This window comes from Physcomitrium patens, chromosome 10, assembly GCF_059467195.1.
Source record: "Physcomitrium patens ecotype Gransden chromosome 10, ASM5946719v1, whole genome shotgun sequence".
Lineage (NCBI taxonomy): Eukaryota > Viridiplantae > Streptophyta > Bryopsida > Funariales > Funariaceae > Physcomitrium > Physcomitrium patens.
Genome location: NC_143419.1, coordinates 10,065,844 through 10,083,466, shown reverse-complemented (window position 1 = coordinate 10,083,466; position 17,623 = coordinate 10,065,844). Strand labels below are relative to the sequence as shown.

Sequence of the window (17,623 nt, the reverse complement as noted above, 5' to 3'; positions counted from 1 at the left end):
ATATATTGGATAATTACTTTTTCTTTTTAAAAAACCCCAAATTGTGAAATACATATATGTATATTAAACCTACTCTTAAATAAGTATATCAAAGTAGTGTAAGAAATATTCAATTATTTTTTTAGAATAAGATTTATTAAAATTTTAAATTAATCTGTTTTTTATTTTATTTTCTTTTTTTGGTGTTTTTTAAATTTAAAAAAAAAAAAAAAAAAAAAAAAAAAAAAAAAAAACTATGACATAATGTCACTTTTGAGAAAATGTTTATCAAAATTACAAGACACAAAATGTCTTTAGTGAAGGATAGATTGATCCTCAGAAAAAATTGAAACTCATTCTAAACCAAGAACAAAATCATGAATTGCCACAAAATAAGTTTAAATAAAAAATCTATTAAATTATTGGGATTTGGTTTCTCCAACAAAAGATCCAAGGTCAATAAAACAATGAAATCATGATTGATAAAAATGTTCTTTGAAAAAGAAGGCACAACATAAAAATGTCCTGATACTTATAATCTTACCCATGAATTATCCTCATACTCATCATATCATTGTTATTCATTTGTAAATGAGAATGCTTGTAATACAATTAATAACCCTACATCAAAATGTTCCAAGCAATGCCTTCCAATTTTGATTTCTACCACTCATAAAAATCAGCGACCACAACAGAGCAAATTTTCAGCAAACATCCTAATTTTATATATCAATTATTGAGACCCTCCACTCAAAAAGAAGTCAAATAAGAATAGGCAGATCAAAATTAATTGGTACACGGAGGAGTTCACAGATGCCGGTTTCTCTCAGCAGCATACGACCGGTGATAACAGGTAAGTTTCGAGCTCCTGACGCCAAACCCTAAATTGATACATCCGTCTCTCGTGACTAGTGGTGGTATTTCTCCCCGCGAAGAATTGTCCATGCCCTGCGAGCGAGGGAGAGCCCATTTTCTTAGACTGAAAAGGCGACATTGCGTGCGTGAATCAGCCATTTCAGGTACCAAGGATGAAGCTTATGCGAGGCATTATGTTCATAGGCAGACGAAAGTTTAAAAGGGTGCGTCACGATTTGCAAACCTGTAAATCTGTTCGAGAAGCACCAGGAAGGCAATCTGATGGTTGAGCACCATTGTCGACAGCTTCACGCTCACGTTCGCACGCTCACGAACTTGGGGCCCGTGCCCAAATGGTCCTCCGATGCAGAACACAATCGCGCTGGCTCCCTGCATGCGTACAAACATTCATCAGACGGTGACTTTACATGTATTCATTCACCGTGGATCTGATAACAGGTTTAACAAACGGCATTTAGCTTTGATGATGGCCAATGCCAACCCACAGTTTCCCCCGCATCGGCAACCAGGTCGGCGAACTTCTCAGAGGTCAGTTCTTTGCCGCGTTCGTCCAAAATTATTACCTGCCAAGCGGTTCAAAGCTTAGATCTCAATGATGCAGTTGTTCCCTGCACAATGAACCCAAATTCTGTTTTCCTTATCTGATGGAATAGTTGGAGAACTCATGAAGAGTTGGATATTGGATTAAGGGGGCAATCGCTAAAGGAGGAAAAGGGATAGATGGCTCCCACCGTTTGAAATATTTTTTCAATAACTGTTTCGAAACCATTGGAATCGATGAAATTCGCGGTTCTGCTTGCTGTTTCCAGTTGTACTGATTGGATAATCGGAGATCGAGAGTGTATGAAAGCTTACCCAGTCCTTGGTCGAGATGGATCGCATCACACGTTCCCCCTCGCTCGAAACCTGTGTAGGGACATCGCTGTCATACCATCGCTTCAACTTCAGCAAGACATCATTCTTGGGCACTGAGCAGCAGCATTCTATGAATCTGTGACTTTCGCCTTTGCACATGCAATATTAACAAGCGTGGTGATGAGTTGCAAGCGCACCTGGAGTTTTTAGGGTTTGGGCGCAGCTGAACTTCCTCAAAAGGACAATAACGCTGAATTTTTTTGATGTACTCTAGAGCAACATTCTCCAACGCGGCACCCCTGTCTTTGCCCACTGTCACCAACTTCATTGGCATTGGTCTCTGCATTTGCTCCACGGAACATCTCTCAATAAACCAATCAACAGCGATATGGTTGTCAAAGCCAAAAGGGTTCAGGCCGGGTTACAAGTACGTAGGACATTGTGATCACGCTCTTAACACACGTCTTGTTTTGATGGCTCTAAACTCACGTTTGGTAGCCTACAGAGGATTTGATTTCTGGGATCACCTACAGAATGTTTAAATTGCCAACCGCAAAATCAATGCTCTAAGGTGCACTTCAGAATCAGTAATTAGGTTCCCAGAACTGCCCTCCACAGGAAAGGTCGAATGCATTGGTAACAACGAGTTAGAGGGTCGTCCTTACTGTAGCACGCGGAAATCGAGTTTGTTGGTTTTGCTGGACATGGTCTCTTCTTGCTATTTCATCTCAAAGCATAGACAAGTGAGTTGAGAGAAGGAGAAAATAGCTTAATGTAGAAACTTCAGAAGGAGATGTGCTTGATTGAATCCACGACGATACATGTGCAATTCCTTCTTTAACACCCCAAATCCAGAGAACACTGACTTCAAGGATAGAGCCATCACCTGCATACACAGATAGCCGCCAAGGAGGCTGCTGCACAAGCGCAACCATACTGCGAGAATAATCCACCAGCAGATTAAATTGCGCGTGGGTTTACGAAAATGAACAGATACTGTGATTTTGTGGTAACAACGGCTACGGACTGAGCAACTTGCGATTGAGTGGGATAGGTTGGGATAAGTTGGGAAAAGGCCAATGAGCAAAATCTCCTTAAAAATAGGTCAACCAAGCTGCCATTTCTGCACCGTTGGCAGGTCTTTAGTGTAGATGCGAGGTTAGGTTCCTTCAAAATACCAAGTGGACTACTTATCTTTCTATTTTAAGACATTCGTGTGAATCGGTGGCAAATGTTTGACTGTATGGCACTGTTCAACTCAAGGAAATGCGCGTGCTACAATTTTTTCCTTACTAATGGTTAAATACAGCCGATGCTCATTGACCTACTCTCCTGTTATCAAACCAACACGTGCTGACGCTGTCATCGTCTCGAGATTCATATTCCTACTTTATTTTCCTGTTTATCTTCTTCTCGATCTGCAATCTGTCCATCTGAATCTTCGAGTTTTTTTTGTTGCTTTCGATTGGGCATATATAGAAGAGATTACAGAAATATATCTCATCTTTTTCTTTCCGATTTTCGATTTCGCACAGGGTTCAGTTTAGGGCTCTGATTTAGCACTCCCTTCTTGCTTTTCTTCCGCATTGTTTCTTGCCGTCCTCGTTCCGCCCATTGAAAACATTCCGAAATTTCAACTTCCTTGATTGGATTTCAGGTGCAGAGGATCTTGCGATCATGGCGATGAGAGGGATCCTTTTGGAGGGCTCGCTACTGGGTGAATCAGTATCTCTGGAGAAATTGTTGACAAGACTAGCTTATTCAAACCTCCATGTCGTAAGAACTTCTTATTTCTCTGCTCCGTGCATCCTGTCTTCACGCTTTTCCTTGTTAAATTACCACAAAAATGCCACCAGTGAGACGTAGCACGAAGCCACGGAATTTAGATATTTCAACCTTTGATATGCGCTTTCGATCACTTTGTACCGACATTAGATCCCTTTGAGCTCTCAATCCCTGCTGGGCGACTGGGGTTAGCATCCTATCTTGTAGAAACAGAAGAGTCCATTGCTAGACTGGATCATTTTATACTTTACAGGCATTTCAACTTACGTGTTTTGTGAATTCTAGGCTTATTGTAGGTCTGCTTTGCTTCTGGCCGTAAGTACTATCACCTTTATCTTAGTAGCGGGATTCAGGAATTTGTTGGAAGAGTTAAATTTTGAGTCCTGTGAGTTTATTCCGTCTTCTCAGCTCTTGTGAACTGAGCTTGGATCTCTTGTAGTTCGTGCTTCGATACACAACTGTAAAACACGTGGAGATCTTAAATGCATCAATATCATCGCAGCCCGTAAATGTTTGCTGCACAATGCGGAAGCATGAACGCTGCAATCTAGTTACGAAGACTAGACACTGAGTAGTAACGTTTAGAGGTGTTGTGGGCCCTACCCTTTAGTTTTTATCTTCCGCTTGCGATAACATATCTGATGTACAGAACTTGATAAGAAGGGTGTTGTATGCTGTACAGATGTTGCTCTTCACTAATGGGCAGGATCCCTCTGAAAAGGTACGGAAGTTTTTTGAGTGTTCGTTTTTGGCCAAATGCCTATCTTCAGACTCGCGCTATCCGCTTGAAAGGCGTTTGTAAAATTCAGTTTGGTCTTCTTAATTTTTTCCTTGGTTACGGACTGCAAGACAGAGGCTTATAAGCTCTATCAAGCAGAGTCCACAAAAATTGATGCTATCTTTCTCCACCTTGAAGTTGGTCCTAGTAAACACAAGATTCTGAAGTGTAGGAGTTGGTATCTGCAGGTGGATCTGCTGAAGCAGTTGTCCGTGTCAGAATTTGTGAAGGTAGTGTCTGTAGACGCCAACGAAAATGTACTCAAGGCAATCAAAGAATCTTGGCCAGTGCAGGCCTCCCATTCTGTGTTTGTGGCTTCAACTGATGGAGCTGCTGTGACTGAGCTAACAGCGTCAGGCTGGAACATCCTTTACTCAGGTTTGCAAGTGACTGGATCGTAATGTCTTGCAAAGAATACTCATCTGCTCAATGAGCAATACGTGCAACATTTTGTTGGGAAAGTAAGGAGAAGCGGTTGATAACTGACTTTATTGCTGTTTAAATTCACATCCAGAGTCTAGGATTCTATTTTGGGCTTTATAACGCGCAGAGACTACACTAGTGCCTGTAGTCTCTGCCCGTTAGGTGCCGTGAATGAGAGTACATGTTATTCACACTTGAAGTTGAGGCCAAAGTAATGCTAGATTTTAGTGTGAGGTGGAATTGAAAGTTTTCTTTTAGCTATAATTTTACTTTAGAGCTTTATTCTGCATAGTTGGGCATACGACAGCTACTCTATAAAAAATGTCTGGACGTCTCATGCAGGGCAAGGAGTTGCCAGTAAAGAAGCGTCCACCATTCAGGACATAGACGACGTATTTGCAGCTTTAGCAGAATTAAACAAGAAGGTTCGAACTTTTCTGATTGTCACAACAGAACGTCTTTGATAATACACTGGTATTCTTTTGTGTTTTTTTGCTTATCGTATGGAGTGTTCTATTCCATCTACTTAGCTTACAAAACAAATAAAAAAATTTGCACTTTCAGTTTCTCTCTGAGTTGCTTCATAATTACAACTTGTTGCTGAGCAGGCCTTTGGAGTGGAATTACTTGTTGTCGGCCACGTGATGAAATGGAGCCGGGAGAAGGACTTCTTGAAGGTAATCCCTTATCTGATACTTTCTCCACTCTTTACTCTGGCGGTATTCTTCTGCCATTTTGAAAGGTACACATGTTTTCCTTTCATGGTTTACATGATCTGTAAAATACCATCACATAGCATACAAGTTCTGTAAATTTTGATTCTAAAGAAATCGTACTTCTGCACTTCACTTTATCATTTTACATCATTTAAAGTATTTTTCGTTCTTCAGAGGCGTATGCTGCCATCAGTACCCACAAGCAACGATTTGGTTTTCGTCCCACTTCGCACAGACCGCCCCATGGAGACACAGCTAGATGCTGTGGATATTATTCTGCACAAAGCAACGGATGAAATCGTTAGTGTTACTACGATACAAACCCCAAACCCTGCAGAACGCATCCAGTACTCAGATAGCATCAAGACACTCCAGAGGTATCAGTTCGAGGATTTTCAAATCGTACTGTCGCTCTCCGTAGCTTTATTTCGTAATTCTGGCGAGCCTATGTGTTTGGACCGCGAAAGAACCTTCACGACTTTCGCAAATGTTTGTGAAGGACAATGCTAAGTAGTTTTACTTGTGCAGATATATTGAAGAGCACCCTGGGAAATGTATTGTTGACCCAATTGACCGGCTCGCGCCTATATTAGATCGATCTCTGACCCGTGAAGTCTTGAACGATTTGGAAGATGCGAAAGTTAGTGATACCACCGTTGTCAGAGCACCTCGATCTGTGGAGGTAACGTTAAGGCCATATGTTACAGATGGTATCGTTATTTGGTGATTTTCATAAATGTAGTTATGGTGTTGGAAAGAAAGATAACTCTTTCGTCTGACTTGAGAGACCTTACAGGTGGAATGATTCACATTATAGGTGTTTGTTGGAACTGATTGGATGATTATAGAGTCTAATGATAACATTGGCTCTTTCTTGTAGGTGAAAGACTTGGAGGAACCCCATTTGACAGAGGCAGTCAGTGTGGGTTTTCCCACGATTGTGAAGACCATGATGGCTTGTGGGACTAACGATGCTCACACAATGGTATTCTTACTCTGTGCAAACTCTCCTCTTTTGTTATTTAAGTGCGTCTTTAGTATTTCTGACTCAGGAAGAGTCTTTATATTTGTTGATACATGCAATTTAAAGCAGCTTTTTTACGGTATGTGTCTGAATGCAGGCTGTGGTGTTCAAGAAGGAAGGCTATGTGAATTTAGCTGTGCCTCTTCCAGCTGTGGTTCAGGTTTATCATTACTTTCGACTTATCAGTTCTATGCCGTTACTGCCCTAGATTTCGAAGTCACCGTAGGAACGTTTTAAGATAATTTTGGGATTCTGATGGTTATTTGTGGTGCTGAATCATGTAGGAGTACGTTGATCACGGTTCATGTGTTTATAAGTTCTATATTATTGGCGATAAGGTGATGCATTCTTGTCGAAGATCCATGCCAAATGCGGCTTCAATGGCCGTATCAGATGGTTCGTCTGGGGGTATGCCAGCATTGGTGTTTGATAGGTATGACCCTACAAGCTTTACGCTAGCTTGGAGAATTGTCTTGCTTTTATATGTCACGAATGGATATACTGGATAAAATATGTTTGCCATCTCCTGGGTCCAAAAAGAGATGCATCTACCAGAGTCGAGCTGAAATATTTTCTGCTATAGATTTGTGCACCTAGTTTAGGGGCATTCCGAGTGAGTACTTTGCAGATAAGCCGTTAAGCTCCTGTGACGTAGCTGGAAATACCCTATGTAAGGGCCATGTTGGTCTTGTTTTTGGAAATTTTCTTTTAAAAAGATTGGAATATAATCTGATATTCTGCACAATGCCAGCCTAAAATCAATGCCTTCAAGTTTTGAGGGCGACGGCAAATTACTTTCGAACACGGTGGTGGAAGGAGATGGAAGTTTGGACGTGGAAGCTGTGGAGAAAGCAGCGGTATGGCTTCGCAAGAAACTCGGTCTTTCAATCATCGGCTTCGACATTGTGGTAAGTCCTCATTCAATTTTGCCAACTCTTGGTAGTTTTGAGTACCCCTAGACTTTGATTCCCATTCTCGTAATCTAGGCTTCTCTTGGAGTGCATATCAATAACATACTCTTCTGCTTTAGGCCCTTCATGCAGCCTGTAAGTTTTATTGACTAGGAGCATCAAGTCATTTGTGACTGGGTTTGGGTTGGCTGGGTTAAATACAGGTTCAAGTGGGAACTAAGGATCATGTCATGGTGGATGTCAACTACTTCCCCTCTTTTAAGGATGTTTCTGATAAGGAATCCATTCCTGCTTTCTGGGCTACACTTCGTAATGCTCACGCCAGCAAGACGGCATCCACTTAAAATGTATCACTAATACTTATTAAGTTCATATTGCCTTTTAGTACTTCCCACTTTGAATTTGATGAGGATCAAAACATTTGTACTCCAGGGGTGTCGGGGATGAAATTTTGGTAAAAGTGCAAATGCCCGCTCAGTAAACGGAGTAATGGACTGAGCAATTCCTAATCTCAATAATCCCCGAAGTGCAATATTGTTTCAATTGTGGATCTTCCACTGGCTAACTGCATGTATTCGTTGGAAAGCTTTTGAATGAGCCTTCCATTGGTTCAATCCAATTTCCTTTTGGGACACTTTTGTAAGGAGTGGTATGGCTTTGGTCTTCAATTCTCATTAAACCTATAAAATAGTTATAACTGCTCTAAACAAAAATAAATGCCTATGCTCCCTCACTCAACTACTTCTAGTACTTCAAACATTCCTTCAAGATTTAACTGGACAATTAGTAAAACTTTTGCTGACCCCCACACCCATCAGTTTCACCTTAAGTACTCTGCCCGTGCTTTTTGCGGCCAGGTTAACTTCCGTGCAGAGGTTGTACAAGTAAATGCCCGGCATTCTGCAAGCCTGCGCTCATGGAAGCCACTCTCTAATTGACTCAGTCCACAGCTCATTGTTTCTGTTCACATGTGAGGCCGGTGCTTCCCGTCGCTGAAAAGTTGGTCATGTCACCATTATTATGTTCAACCTAGGCATTGATGCTATCATTTGTTGTGCACCGTAATCTGGAGTATTGGTATGGTCATGAATTTACTTTTAGGGGGGCCTACCTTGGGGTATCTTTCCATTTGCACAGTGAACTGTGCGTACGAGTAAATTTCTAGTGCTATCTATCTGAATGATATCTTGTATGCGTGGTAGAGCATGGCGATTGATAGGAACGACGATACAGAATACTGAAGACTTAGTTTGTTTTGGTTCTGTAACATGTGTTGGCAAGGTGGTCGGAAACTATTTGGGTTTTAAGTTACCATGTCATCGGACAGTGGAGCTTGAATTGGTTGCTGGATCACGGCTTTGCTCTTCTTTGTTGGGTCACATCTTTAGCATGAAAACTTTTGGTAGCTTCCACTGACGTGTCGGTCATACGATAGCAGTAGTGAGACCTACTGTTCGTGATTTTCGATCGTTGTGTACATTGAGATTTTGGAAAAATGATACGACATTAGAGAGTGTTGGTTGTTAGGTTTTGTGATCAATTGAAGCTACGAGTACTTGTTAGTTGCGGAGAAGGAGGATAGTGGTTTTCTTTTTGCTGGTTGCTCCAAGTTTCCGAGTAAAAGAAGTTCAGGTCGCATGTTAGAGTTATTGTCTCTACTACAAATGGGCAAATGGGTGTTAGAGCATGAAATGTAACGGGCAAGGAGCACTTGTATTCGTTTTCACAATTGAGTGAAAACTAAGAAGATGTCTGGTCGCCAGACCATTTTGAGATTGAGAGGTCGTGGCGATGGAAACGCCCGCAATCGGCGTTTGTTCTTCCTGGTATGCACAATGGCGGGCATACTGTTCCTTCTCTCACTTCAGCACAGCTCCTTCTCCAACCACCATCTTCCCATAGACCAAACCTTTACGAACACGCACCTTGATTGGACTCTGTCAAAGGCGGTTACTGCGACGAATAATCCCTTCATTGAGAACGAGGGAGGCTTGGAAAATTCTGAGACTTTGGACCTCAAAAACAAGATGTTACAAAGCAAAGTAGGGAAAAAAGAAGAGGAGAAGGAAGAAGCAGATGCTAAAGAAGTAATGGAGGAGGAGGAGGAGGATGATGATAAGAGCGACGATGTCAACGATGCAATTGAAAAGGAAGAGGGTCGTTTTGAAGGATTGGCATTACGGGATGAATCAACTAGCAACGAAAACGAAGCGTCAGAAGAGGGGGCTAGTGATGATGGAGTCCACAAGGTTGCATTGAAAGCTTATCCTGTAAGTTTGCTCAGACATTGTCATACTTCAGCTCCAATAGCCATACAACATAGGCAGCATAGCAAACCGAATGACTTCCAATTGCCCAGATATAGTATGGAATATGCTTTCTAAGGTATTGTTCTATTTGTAATTGGTCCGAAGGGTTCGTGTCCTTTAGGACGTGTAAATTACCTTTGAAGATCCGACACTGAGACAAGAGTCTGCAGGTCTGTGATCATCGATTCACAGAGTTGGTTCCTTGCCTGGATAGGGATCTGAACCATAAAATGAAACTGAAGCTGAATTTGTCGTTGATGGAGCATTATGAACGGCATTGTCCGCCGAATCATCTCCGCCTGAATTGTCTCATCCCACCCCCTCCAAATTACAAGGTACTGTGAACATCCCCTTCTAAAACTTTGTCCATTTATGTGCTTGGTTTACGGGAAGTCAAGACGAAATAAGGTATTCAATCAGTCCACAATGGGCACCCAACCAGCAGCTGTCATCTCACTCTTGAATTGATCTATTGTACACCATTGAGGGAAGGTACCCATTAGATGGCCGAAGAGCAGAGATGAAATTTGGCAGGCCAACGTGCCACACACTTTCCTTGCCACTGAGAAATCAGATCAGCATTGGATGGTGTTAAGCAACGACAAAGTGAAATTTCCAGGGGGTGGCACTCATTTTCCAGATGGTGCGGACAAGTACATCGCCCATCTTGCCAAGGTGAGCATCTTCTCACAGTTTCCTTTGTTTCATTCTTAGCATTGAAGTCGCAACATGGCGGCACTGACTTTCTTTAGGAATTCACTGTCCAAGATGTTGTTCAATGCACTTATTTTCAATTATTCCCCGACCTTGGAGACGTTCTCCACTGTTAGGAGCTACCAATATCATGATCATTTTTCTAGTTTGATATCTTATGACCGAGCAGGTAGAATTCTTTGCTTTTAACAGTCTTCGAGAAAAGACGGAAAATCCTCTAGAAGTAATCAGACCCAAAGATGCAGTGTTGCTATTATACATAAATACGTCACTTGAGACTTCGATTGTTTTAGAATATTGAAGGTGCTGTGTTGCCTCAATTCAGATGCTCCATAACAAAGATGGTAATTTGAGCAGTGCCGGAAAGATCAGAACTGTCTTCGACGTGGGATGTGGGGTGGCAAGTTTTGGAGCCTACTTACTTTCAATGAACATCTTAGCTATGTCGTTGGCTCCTAATGATGTTCATCAGAACCAAATACAATTTGCGCTAGAGAGAGGCATTCCCGCAACATTGGGTGTCCTCGGTACAATGCGGCTTCCTTATCCAAGTAAATCATTCGACCTGGCCCATTGCTCCCGTTGCCGAATTGACTGGAGACAACGGGATGGAGTTTTGTTGCTTGAAATAGATCGGATACTGAGGCCTGGAGGTTACTTTGTTTGGTCATCGCCTCCAGTATATCGGGATGATCCAGCAGAGAAACAGGAGTGGAAAGAGATGGCTGATCTCGTCAGCAGGATGTGTTGGACAATTGCTTCTAAAAGGGATCAAACGGTTATATGGGCAAAACCTCTTACAAATGAATGTTACGAGAAACGGCCACCTGGAACTTGGCCCCCGTTGTGCAGTGTCGCCAATGAGCCAGACTTAGGCTGGCAGGAACGTATGAAGATTTGTATCACTCCTTTGACACCTCGTAAGTACTGTTTTTTTATATTCCTGATATCTTGAAATGAGTAATTTTTGGGAATACAATTTTTTGGAGCCATACTTGGAATAAGCAATGCATCTTATTACTTCATACTGTGCTGCTTATTCCAGTGAGCATGCCTGGTAGGACTGATTTGGTGCCGTGGCCCAAACGAATGAATAGTCCTCCCTCCAGGCTGAAGGAGCTTGGATTTAACGAGAAAACCTTCATGGATGACACGGTACCGTTAACGTCCACCTCAGATTTTCCAGTACCTTGTTGAGCATTTACGTCCCTCAGCCCTCCACAGGAATTAAAGAAACAGTGTTGTGTAGCGTACGTTTGTTGTCATTGTTTCTTGTTTTATAATCAACTTCAAGCTTGTAAGAAATTCGGGATATGAGTGCAGTTTGCCAATATCCACACTAATAATGTCTCTTTGATATGCATAAAAAGATTGCATGGAAAAGAAGAGCGGATCTGTACATGGAGAGGCTAAGGGCAGGTAAACAAGTAGACCATGATAGTTTTCGGAACGTGATGGATATGAAAGCAAACTTCGGCGGATTCGCTTCTGCACTCGAAGAGATGAAACTGCCAGTATGGGTCATGAACGTTGTGCCTATTTCGGCACCAAGCACTTTGAAAATCGTCTATGACCGTGGCTTCATTGGTTCTTATCACGATTGGTATGGTTCTGTTTGGCTTTAGTTCACGAGGACTTTATAAGAATTCTTCCTAGCTTCTGTGTGTTAAGAATATATTCTTCCATGTCTCTAATCAATTTCTTTTTTACTCGTACATAGCTATCAACTTTGATCTTCCCAGTTAGCTACTTCCCCATTTTTTTTATTTTTTTATTTTTTTTTTAATCAACGCAGCTTTTGTTTGGTTTGCAGGTGCGAAGCATTTTCAACTTATCCACGAACATATGACTTGCTCCATGCCTGTAATGTGTTATCGGATGTCTACAACCATGATTGCAGCTCTATAGACCTGCTCCTTGAGATGGACAGAATCTTACGCCCGTTAGGTGTCGTCATTATACGGGACAAGGTCTCCCTTATTGAAGAAGTCAGGAAGCACCTTAACGCTCTGCACTGGGATTTGTGGTCTGATGTCTTTGATGCCGAGAAAGACGAGGTCTCAGATAGAGACGAGAGAATTTTAATCGTTCGCAAGCAGCTGTGGCAACCGGAGTCTATAATATAGATGTGATGCTCTTTCATTCATTTCTCGAAACTTTAACTTGGAATCAAATGTTTTTTTTGCTTCTGGATGGAGCTTTGGTGTTTGTGTCCAAACTGTGGCGATACTTGCCTCGGTTAATGAGTTGTTAGGAGGCGTATGTTTCGGACTTTGTATCCAGTTTCACCACAGGACGGAATTTTATCTAGACAATGAACGCATAGCTTTATCTGTCAGATAATAGAGCTGTTGCACAAATGAAAATCAGTGAGGCATTCTGAAAGGGTACATCTTTGAACTGAAATACGAGCTGGTTTTAGTCGCCGCTGTCTTCCTTCCCTTACATGGAATCTAGTTCCTTCTGTAGGCCCAAAACTTCATGTAGTTTTGAATTGGATCTCTTAGGTTAGTGGGTTAGGAGGAGAGTGCTGAGAGAGTTGGTATGTACATAGTTTGTCAAGAACATCGAACAACATCTTGTTCCTTCCATGTTCACGGCTGGTGCTTCCTCAACAGGCTGCGTACTTACTCAAGACGATTATAGTCTCCAATGTGTGCATCAGAAACTTTGCAGCTGTTAGTTCTTGGACAATGGGTTGACTAAAATCGTTTGCAGGATGAAGCCTCCCAGTTGGTGATTATTCGTCGCGCTTCTCTGTACGTCGATTGGTTGTCGATTAAAATTTTGGCTGCAGATTGTCAGTAAAGCGCGAGGACTCGATTGAGTACATGACGTGCCCTGAACAAACACAGGAAATCAGAGAGACGGCATTTCACACGCGTCCTTGATTCTCACATTCTTGCTTTTGGACATTGTGCTTCAAAACGAAAATGAATTCAATGATCACTCCGAAAACTTTCACCCACAGAATCAGGAGCTGTGTGAGATTACACAAACTCTGTTTTAATGTGAATTTCCTGCGTCTAGTGCAGATATATAACGACCTTTTCTTTCTTGCGTCATGATACCCTCTTGCATGCAGAAAGCTGACGAAGACGACACGCAATGAACCCATACATTGATTTCCCTTGCTCGGACACAATGTCGCAAGTTCTGGAATAAAGCCTGAACCTGACGGTGTTTAAGTGAAGTAACCTGAGAAAGATCAACCTCCCAATAGAAATTGGTGTGACCGGCCAGGATATGGGTGTGGTTCGGTGGGCAAAAGCATTGAGTGATCAAATAAAAGACGACTGTGGACAGGACAATATGGGAGCTTAATTAAATTGCGATCAGTTCAGAGGAGATTACATGCACATGACACGCAACAGAACTTCAAAGCTTCACAGCTTCTCTCAACTGCCCAAAATTGCTCCTGATCCTCTCAGATCCCCGTACCCCATTGAATTACAGCCCTCATGGCTGTCTGTGGCACTCTTCATAAGCTTCCTGCTGCTTTGGTCATGAATTTGGAGCGATTGAAGCTCCAAGACAGAACTGAATAATGGGATGCCTAATACAATATAAGCTACTGCTCACTCCTGTCGTCATCGTATTTTCTGAGCATTATGGTTTGCAATGGACCTGATCGTAAATAGTAACCCTTAAAAAGGAAAGCCGCGTACATGGCAAAAATAAGCTTTTAGAGAATTAATGGGTTTTGTGAAAATTTGCGTTGTGGAATAAAGCTACCAGGACGTTGACGTTGACGCGGAGTGAAGGCATCAGAACGTTGTTAAATGAAGATATCCTTGTACATTATAACAGTGCAGATTATGTTCTTTGGACGTGATGATTGCAGTTGCAATATCATACTACAAGAACGGCACTTACCCACATCTCCGTTATCATGGCATCTCACGTTGATATGGCATTGCGGAGCCTTGTGCTTCTCTTTCAATCCGTTCCCTTTTCACCTGTGCACACAAGCAAAACAGCACATGCACACTCCCCATCTCAAAATACAGAAATACCATCTTATTCACTAGCTTCCATTACATCACATTGAATGATTCAGCGTGCTCTAAACCTGTGCAAGGTTAAACTTTTAGTCATGTTTACGTCACCAGGAAAGAAAGACATTGATGACCAACCTGTGCCAGGGTGTCTTGTAAGTAAAACTCGAATGGAGTCTGCTTCGCCTGCATTTCAAACAAGTGCATGTTTTTGTATCCATCCATCTCCTACTTCCTAGGAACATCCGAAACTCTACATGATATTCTTCTGACTGGAAGGGTTTCATTAACTTATTCATGAATAGCTACCTGGTTATCGTTTACCATGATACTCGTTGCAACAACTTGCTGTTCCCTGGCGTTACCGCAGTATACAAGGATGCAGTCCTTCAGAATTAATTCAGAGAGTCTTGCAACTAATTCAAACCTGCATTTTCTTGTCAAGATACTTGTGTTTAAATCCGCAATCCATGGCTCGTTTTAATCGTTGGTAACGGTAATCTGTAACTTGTGTAGGCAACCGGTGTAATGCCTCCATGATATCAAAATCATGCATCTCGTCATATAGATCATCGTACCGTAAACCTGATTCCACCAAAAATCTCTCACAACTACGTCGTAAGAGTTCCGAACCAGGTTCAGGTTGCATTTGCAATATCCTTAGGACTGAAACCGTACAAAGGTGCAGCGAGAGGTGCTGTAAATACATGGAAATGCTGTCATAATTATCAAGCTATAAATCATCAAGGATCTCACACAAACACATGAACAAGTTAACGTGTTGACAACCGAGCACTTGCTTCGCTTGTTGCAAAATGTGGGTGCATTGTGTGATTGATGAGGAATAAGAACAATAAACAGAAAAATCCTATACCGTATTTCTTCAGCTCTTTGGAGACCTTCCCTCGATACCAATTGGAACACCATCCGAAACTTTTCCCCATGGATTTCTGAATCGTCCAAGCAGCTTTCTCTGCCCACACGAACTTAACCATGCCGCGGGAGCTCTTCTAGTTTACGAAAACTAATGATCCCGCCTACACTGTCGAATACTTTTGTTCTACTCACCGCCAACACAGGCAATGCTCCAACAGAAAAAAGAACGATACTCCCGAGTGATCGCGATTCACGCCGACAATTCAATTCAAGGGACTTTGAGAGACATGCTGAGGTCTGCTCGACGACCTCATGCAAAAGCATCTTCATTAGGTCAAGCTCGAGGAAGTGTTCATTCGTTCTCAACCTCAACTCTGTTCATCCATATCAACGAGTCGTTGATGAATATTTGAGGATGTCATCTAGTCTTTATCCTTTCTGAATGAATGATCGTTCAGTTCACGACGCTGGGAGAAACATTGTCGCCCCTTTTGTTTCGTGTCTATTACTGCAGATAGTTTTAGAAATAATTTTAGGGGAGTTCTTAGTACAGCAACTTTAGAAAATAGTGAAATTTAAGATCTCTTATTTTTTGTGTATACGTCAAACCTCAAGAAATAATAATTTTTTTGTATCCAAAATGTATTATTTACAACTATATAGGAAATGCGTGTGTGTGTGTATATATATATATATAATACAATAGCATTCATGTCTAGTAAAGTAGTAAAAAATTATGCTAAAATCATTAAAAATATATGTCGTTTTGCAATGTAAAAAGAAAATATCTTTATTCTTTCACTATGCACTTCTCCAAATAAAATCAAGATTCTTTATTTTAAAGGTAGTGAAGCCAAAAATATCACAATAAATATGCTTTTTCTCATTATTTTCATACTAGCTACTTCAATTGTTAAAGTAAATAAGAAATATCTTTGCCAATAAGAACCGAAATATTCCTCTTGTTATTTGATTTGATTTGATTTTAATTTTTTGGATCGAATTTTTTTTAGAAGATGTTCAGTTTCGACTTGACAAATTAAAATGTTGCAACTTTTTCGTGCCCAACAGCACAGTTTTCCGTGACATTTTATTTTTATTTATTTTTGAGGAATGTTGTTTTTACTTAACTTCTATTGTAATTTTAAAAATCAAAGTTTTTTTTAATTAGATACAAAAAAAAAGTTCACTCTCCTAGTCAATTTGATTAATCAATATACTAATTTATTTATTCATACCAATTATAATTATGGCAACTTCTAGGCTATTTTTTAATTTAATTTAATTTAATTCATTTATAAGTTGGAGTGGTGTAAATAAGTTACACTTCCTTTGTATGAAATTTCCTACTGCTTATATTTATTTATGTATAAATATGTGCGTATGTTTCTTTCAGATACGTGTTTCTAAATAGATGCGACAAAGATCCAAGTATTGTTTAATTAAACAACATATGAAAATCAAAATTATTGGGATATATGTAGTATTTCAGTTGAAAATCACTGACATTCAAAAATCACATAGCACTGATTGTGAAGATCCAAACAAGGAAGTAGTTTTTGTCTTGAAGACATTGAAGCACTGCGCCACTAAAATGTGCCTCAAAGTTTTTGCAGTAATAGCAACTAAATCAATGCACATGTATGATCTACATCAGTGTCAGCTATGCCCCTGCTGTAATGAAAAGTCCAACTTGAAAAGGGAGTGTAAATGCTCATGGAAGGGCTCTGAAAGGCTGCCCTTCTTTTACCCAGCCATGTGTCTTTTAATGACAGCGGAACTTCCACTGCTCACAGATACTTTCCTTCGGTGGTCTCTGGTTGTGCACGGCACTGACCTACGACTCATGACCTGTGCTCAGGTGATCTCATCTCTTGTTTCGTGACATGGTAGTGATGGTCATCGCCAATCAGAAGCATGTTCTTTTGTTACAGTATGTCCATGGTACTCTTGAATTTTGTTCAGAGGGTTGCTTTGACTGGAAATTCTTAACCCTCACTGCATGAGTGCACGTTCTACAGTTGTCATGTGCTCAGTGTGATTGGAATTGGTGTTGCTGGAGGTGAAGTGCTTACGACATAACTTACATAAGCTTATGTGCGGTCATTTGATAATTGCAATGTAAGACTTGGAATCTGTGCTGGTGCCATGTTTAAGACTTCGAGAAGTTCCGTAACATGGTTATCGACCAAAGATGCGCACAACTAACGTAGTCAGAACTTTAAATTACACAATGATGTAAGCAAGGACCTAATTAAGCAAGAGCTAACGATTCTGCTCTTGCACCTGAAAGCGCTGAGCATCTGCTAGTAAGGACTTTCTAGAAGGAAAGCAGACATACACAGGGTTAATAGCAATAACTTGCAATTAGAAGACAAC

General features: G+C 41.0%; 4 protein-coding genes across 16 annotated transcripts; 2 read left to right on the top strand and 2 right to left on the bottom strand.

Moving 5' to 3' along the window:
* Nucleotides 1-508: 508 nt before the first annotated feature.
* LOC112287702 (putative RNA methyltransferase At5g10620) lies at nucleotides 509-2,795 on the bottom strand. 3 transcript variants are annotated; one of them, XM_024530996.3, is made up of 7 exons: nucleotides 2,597-2,795; nucleotides 2,376-2,428; nucleotides 1,908-2,050; nucleotides 1,711-1,777; nucleotides 1,341-1,418; nucleotides 1,079-1,224; nucleotides 741-927 (listed from the first exon to the last, which is right to left on the bottom strand). In XM_024530996.3, exons 1-7 carry the CDS (start codon nucleotides 2,643-2,645, stop codon nucleotides 888-890), a joined length of 576 nt encoding a protein of 191 aa, XP_024386764.1. In that variant the 5' UTR covers nucleotides 2,646-2,795; the 3' UTR covers nucleotides 741-887. The 3 variants fall into 3 exon arrangements, with proteins under 3 accessions (XP_024386765.1, XP_024386764.1, XP_090109846.1); XM_024530997.3 differs by lacking the exon at nucleotides 1,341-1,418 and having other exon boundaries at nucleotides 509-927; XM_090253720.1 differs by lacking the exon at nucleotides 2,376-2,428 and having other exon boundaries at nucleotides 2,597-2,761.
* Nucleotides 2,796-2,846: 51 nt separating this feature from the next.
* LOC112287700 (inositol-tetrakisphosphate 1-kinase 6) lies at nucleotides 2,847-7,981 on the top strand. 5 transcript variants are annotated; one of them, XM_090253719.1, is made up of 13 exons: nucleotides 2,847-2,868; nucleotides 3,368-3,486; nucleotides 4,178-4,216; nucleotides 4,462-4,651; nucleotides 5,039-5,121; nucleotides 5,305-5,373; nucleotides 5,587-5,789; nucleotides 5,941-6,094; nucleotides 6,293-6,397; nucleotides 6,534-6,596; nucleotides 6,721-6,869; nucleotides 7,188-7,344; nucleotides 7,551-7,981. In XM_090253719.1, the coding sequence occupies exons 1-13, from the start codon at nucleotides 2,862-2,864 to the stop codon at nucleotides 7,689-7,691; spliced, it is 1,479 nt and encodes a 492-aa protein (XP_090109845.1). In that variant the 5' UTR covers nucleotides 2,847-2,861; the 3' UTR covers nucleotides 7,692-7,981. The 5 variants fall into 5 exon arrangements, with proteins under 5 accessions (XP_090109845.1, XP_090109842.1, XP_090109844.1 ...); XM_090253716.1 differs by having other exon boundaries at nucleotides 2,860-3,008; XM_090253718.1 differs by lacking the exon at nucleotides 2,847-2,868 and adding an exon at nucleotides 2,927-2,951.
* Nucleotides 7,982-8,315: 334 nt separating this feature from the next.
* On the top strand, nucleotides 8,316-12,567 carry LOC112287699 (putative methyltransferase PMT3). The gene is made up of 7 exons (XM_024530992.3): nucleotides 8,316-9,617; nucleotides 9,827-9,991; nucleotides 10,149-10,331; nucleotides 10,696-11,290; nucleotides 11,416-11,525; nucleotides 11,741-11,973; nucleotides 12,184-12,567. The coding sequence occupies exons 1-7, from the start codon at nucleotides 9,096-9,098 to the stop codon at nucleotides 12,494-12,496; spliced, it is 2,121 nt and encodes a 706-aa protein (XP_024386760.1). The 5' UTR covers nucleotides 8,316-9,095; the 3' UTR covers nucleotides 12,497-12,567.
* A 130-nt stretch (nucleotides 12,568-12,697) lies between these two features.
* On the bottom strand, nucleotides 12,698-15,554 carry LOC112287703 (cytochrome b-c1 complex subunit 7-2, mitochondrial). 7 transcript variants are annotated; one of them, XM_073536831.2, is made up of 5 exons: nucleotides 15,243-15,554; nucleotides 14,796-14,953; nucleotides 14,507-14,554; nucleotides 14,247-14,329; nucleotides 12,698-13,211 (listed from the first exon to the last, which is right to left on the bottom strand). In XM_073536831.2, exons 1-4 carry the CDS (start codon nucleotides 15,361-15,363, stop codon nucleotides 14,261-14,263), a joined length of 396 nt encoding a protein of 131 aa, XP_073392932.1. In that variant the 5' UTR covers nucleotides 15,364-15,554; the 3' UTR covers nucleotides 12,698-13,211; nucleotides 14,247-14,260. The 7 variants fall into 7 exon arrangements, with proteins under 7 accessions (XP_073392932.1, XP_090109847.1, XP_073392933.1 ...); XM_090253721.1 differs by having other exon boundaries at nucleotides 12,698-13,161; XM_073536832.2 differs by having other exon boundaries at nucleotides 12,698-13,127.
* Between the last annotated feature and the right edge of the window lie 2,069 nt (nucleotides 15,555-17,623).

Coding starts and splice junctions, on each gene's coding strand:
- LOC112287699 (XM_024530992.3), top strand. CDS start 9,096: ATGTCTGGTCGCCAGACCATTTTGAGATTGAGAGGTCGTGGCGATGGA. Junction 9,992..10,148: donor CACCCCCTCCAAATTACAAG/GTACTGTGAACA, acceptor CATTGAGGGAAG/GTACCCATTAGATGGCCGAA. Junction 11,291..11,415: donor TATCACTCCTTTGACACCTC/GTAAGTACTGTT, acceptor TGCTTATTCCAG/TGAGCATGCCTGGTAGGACT.
- LOC112287703 (XM_073536831.2), bottom strand. CDS start 15,363: ATGGTTAAGTTCGTGTGGGCAGAGAAAGCTGCTTGGACGATTCAGAAA. Junction 14,954..15,242: donor CAAAGAGCTGAAGAAATACG/GTATAGGATTTT, acceptor TGGTGGAATCAG/GTTTACGGTACGATGATCTA. Junction 14,330..14,506: donor TACAAGACACCCTGGCACAG/GTTGGTCATCAA, acceptor TTGTGTGCACAG/GTGAAAAGGGAACGGATTGA.
- LOC112287700 (XM_090253716.1), top strand. CDS start 2,942: ATGTTTGACTGTATGGCACTGTTCAACTCAAGGAAATGCGCGTGCTAC. Junction 6,398..6,533: donor CTAACGATGCTCACACAATG/GTATTCTTACTC, acceptor GTCTGAATGCAG/GCTGTGGTGTTCAAGAAGGA. Junction 7,345..7,550: donor TCATCGGCTTCGACATTGTG/GTAAGTCCTCAT, acceptor GGTTAAATACAG/GTTCAAGTGGGAACTAAGGA.
- LOC112287702 (XM_024530996.3), bottom strand. CDS start 2,645: ATGGTTGCGCTTGTGCAGCAGCCTCCTTGGCGGCTATCTGTGTATGCA. Junction 1,778..1,907: donor CCAAACCCTAAAAACTCCAG/GTGCGCTTGCAA, acceptor ATGGTATGACAG/CGATGTCCCTACACAGGTTT. Junction 1,225..1,340: donor TTGCCGATGCGGGGGAAACT/GTGGGTTGGCAT, acceptor GTACGCATGCAG/GGAGCCAGCGCGATTGTGTT.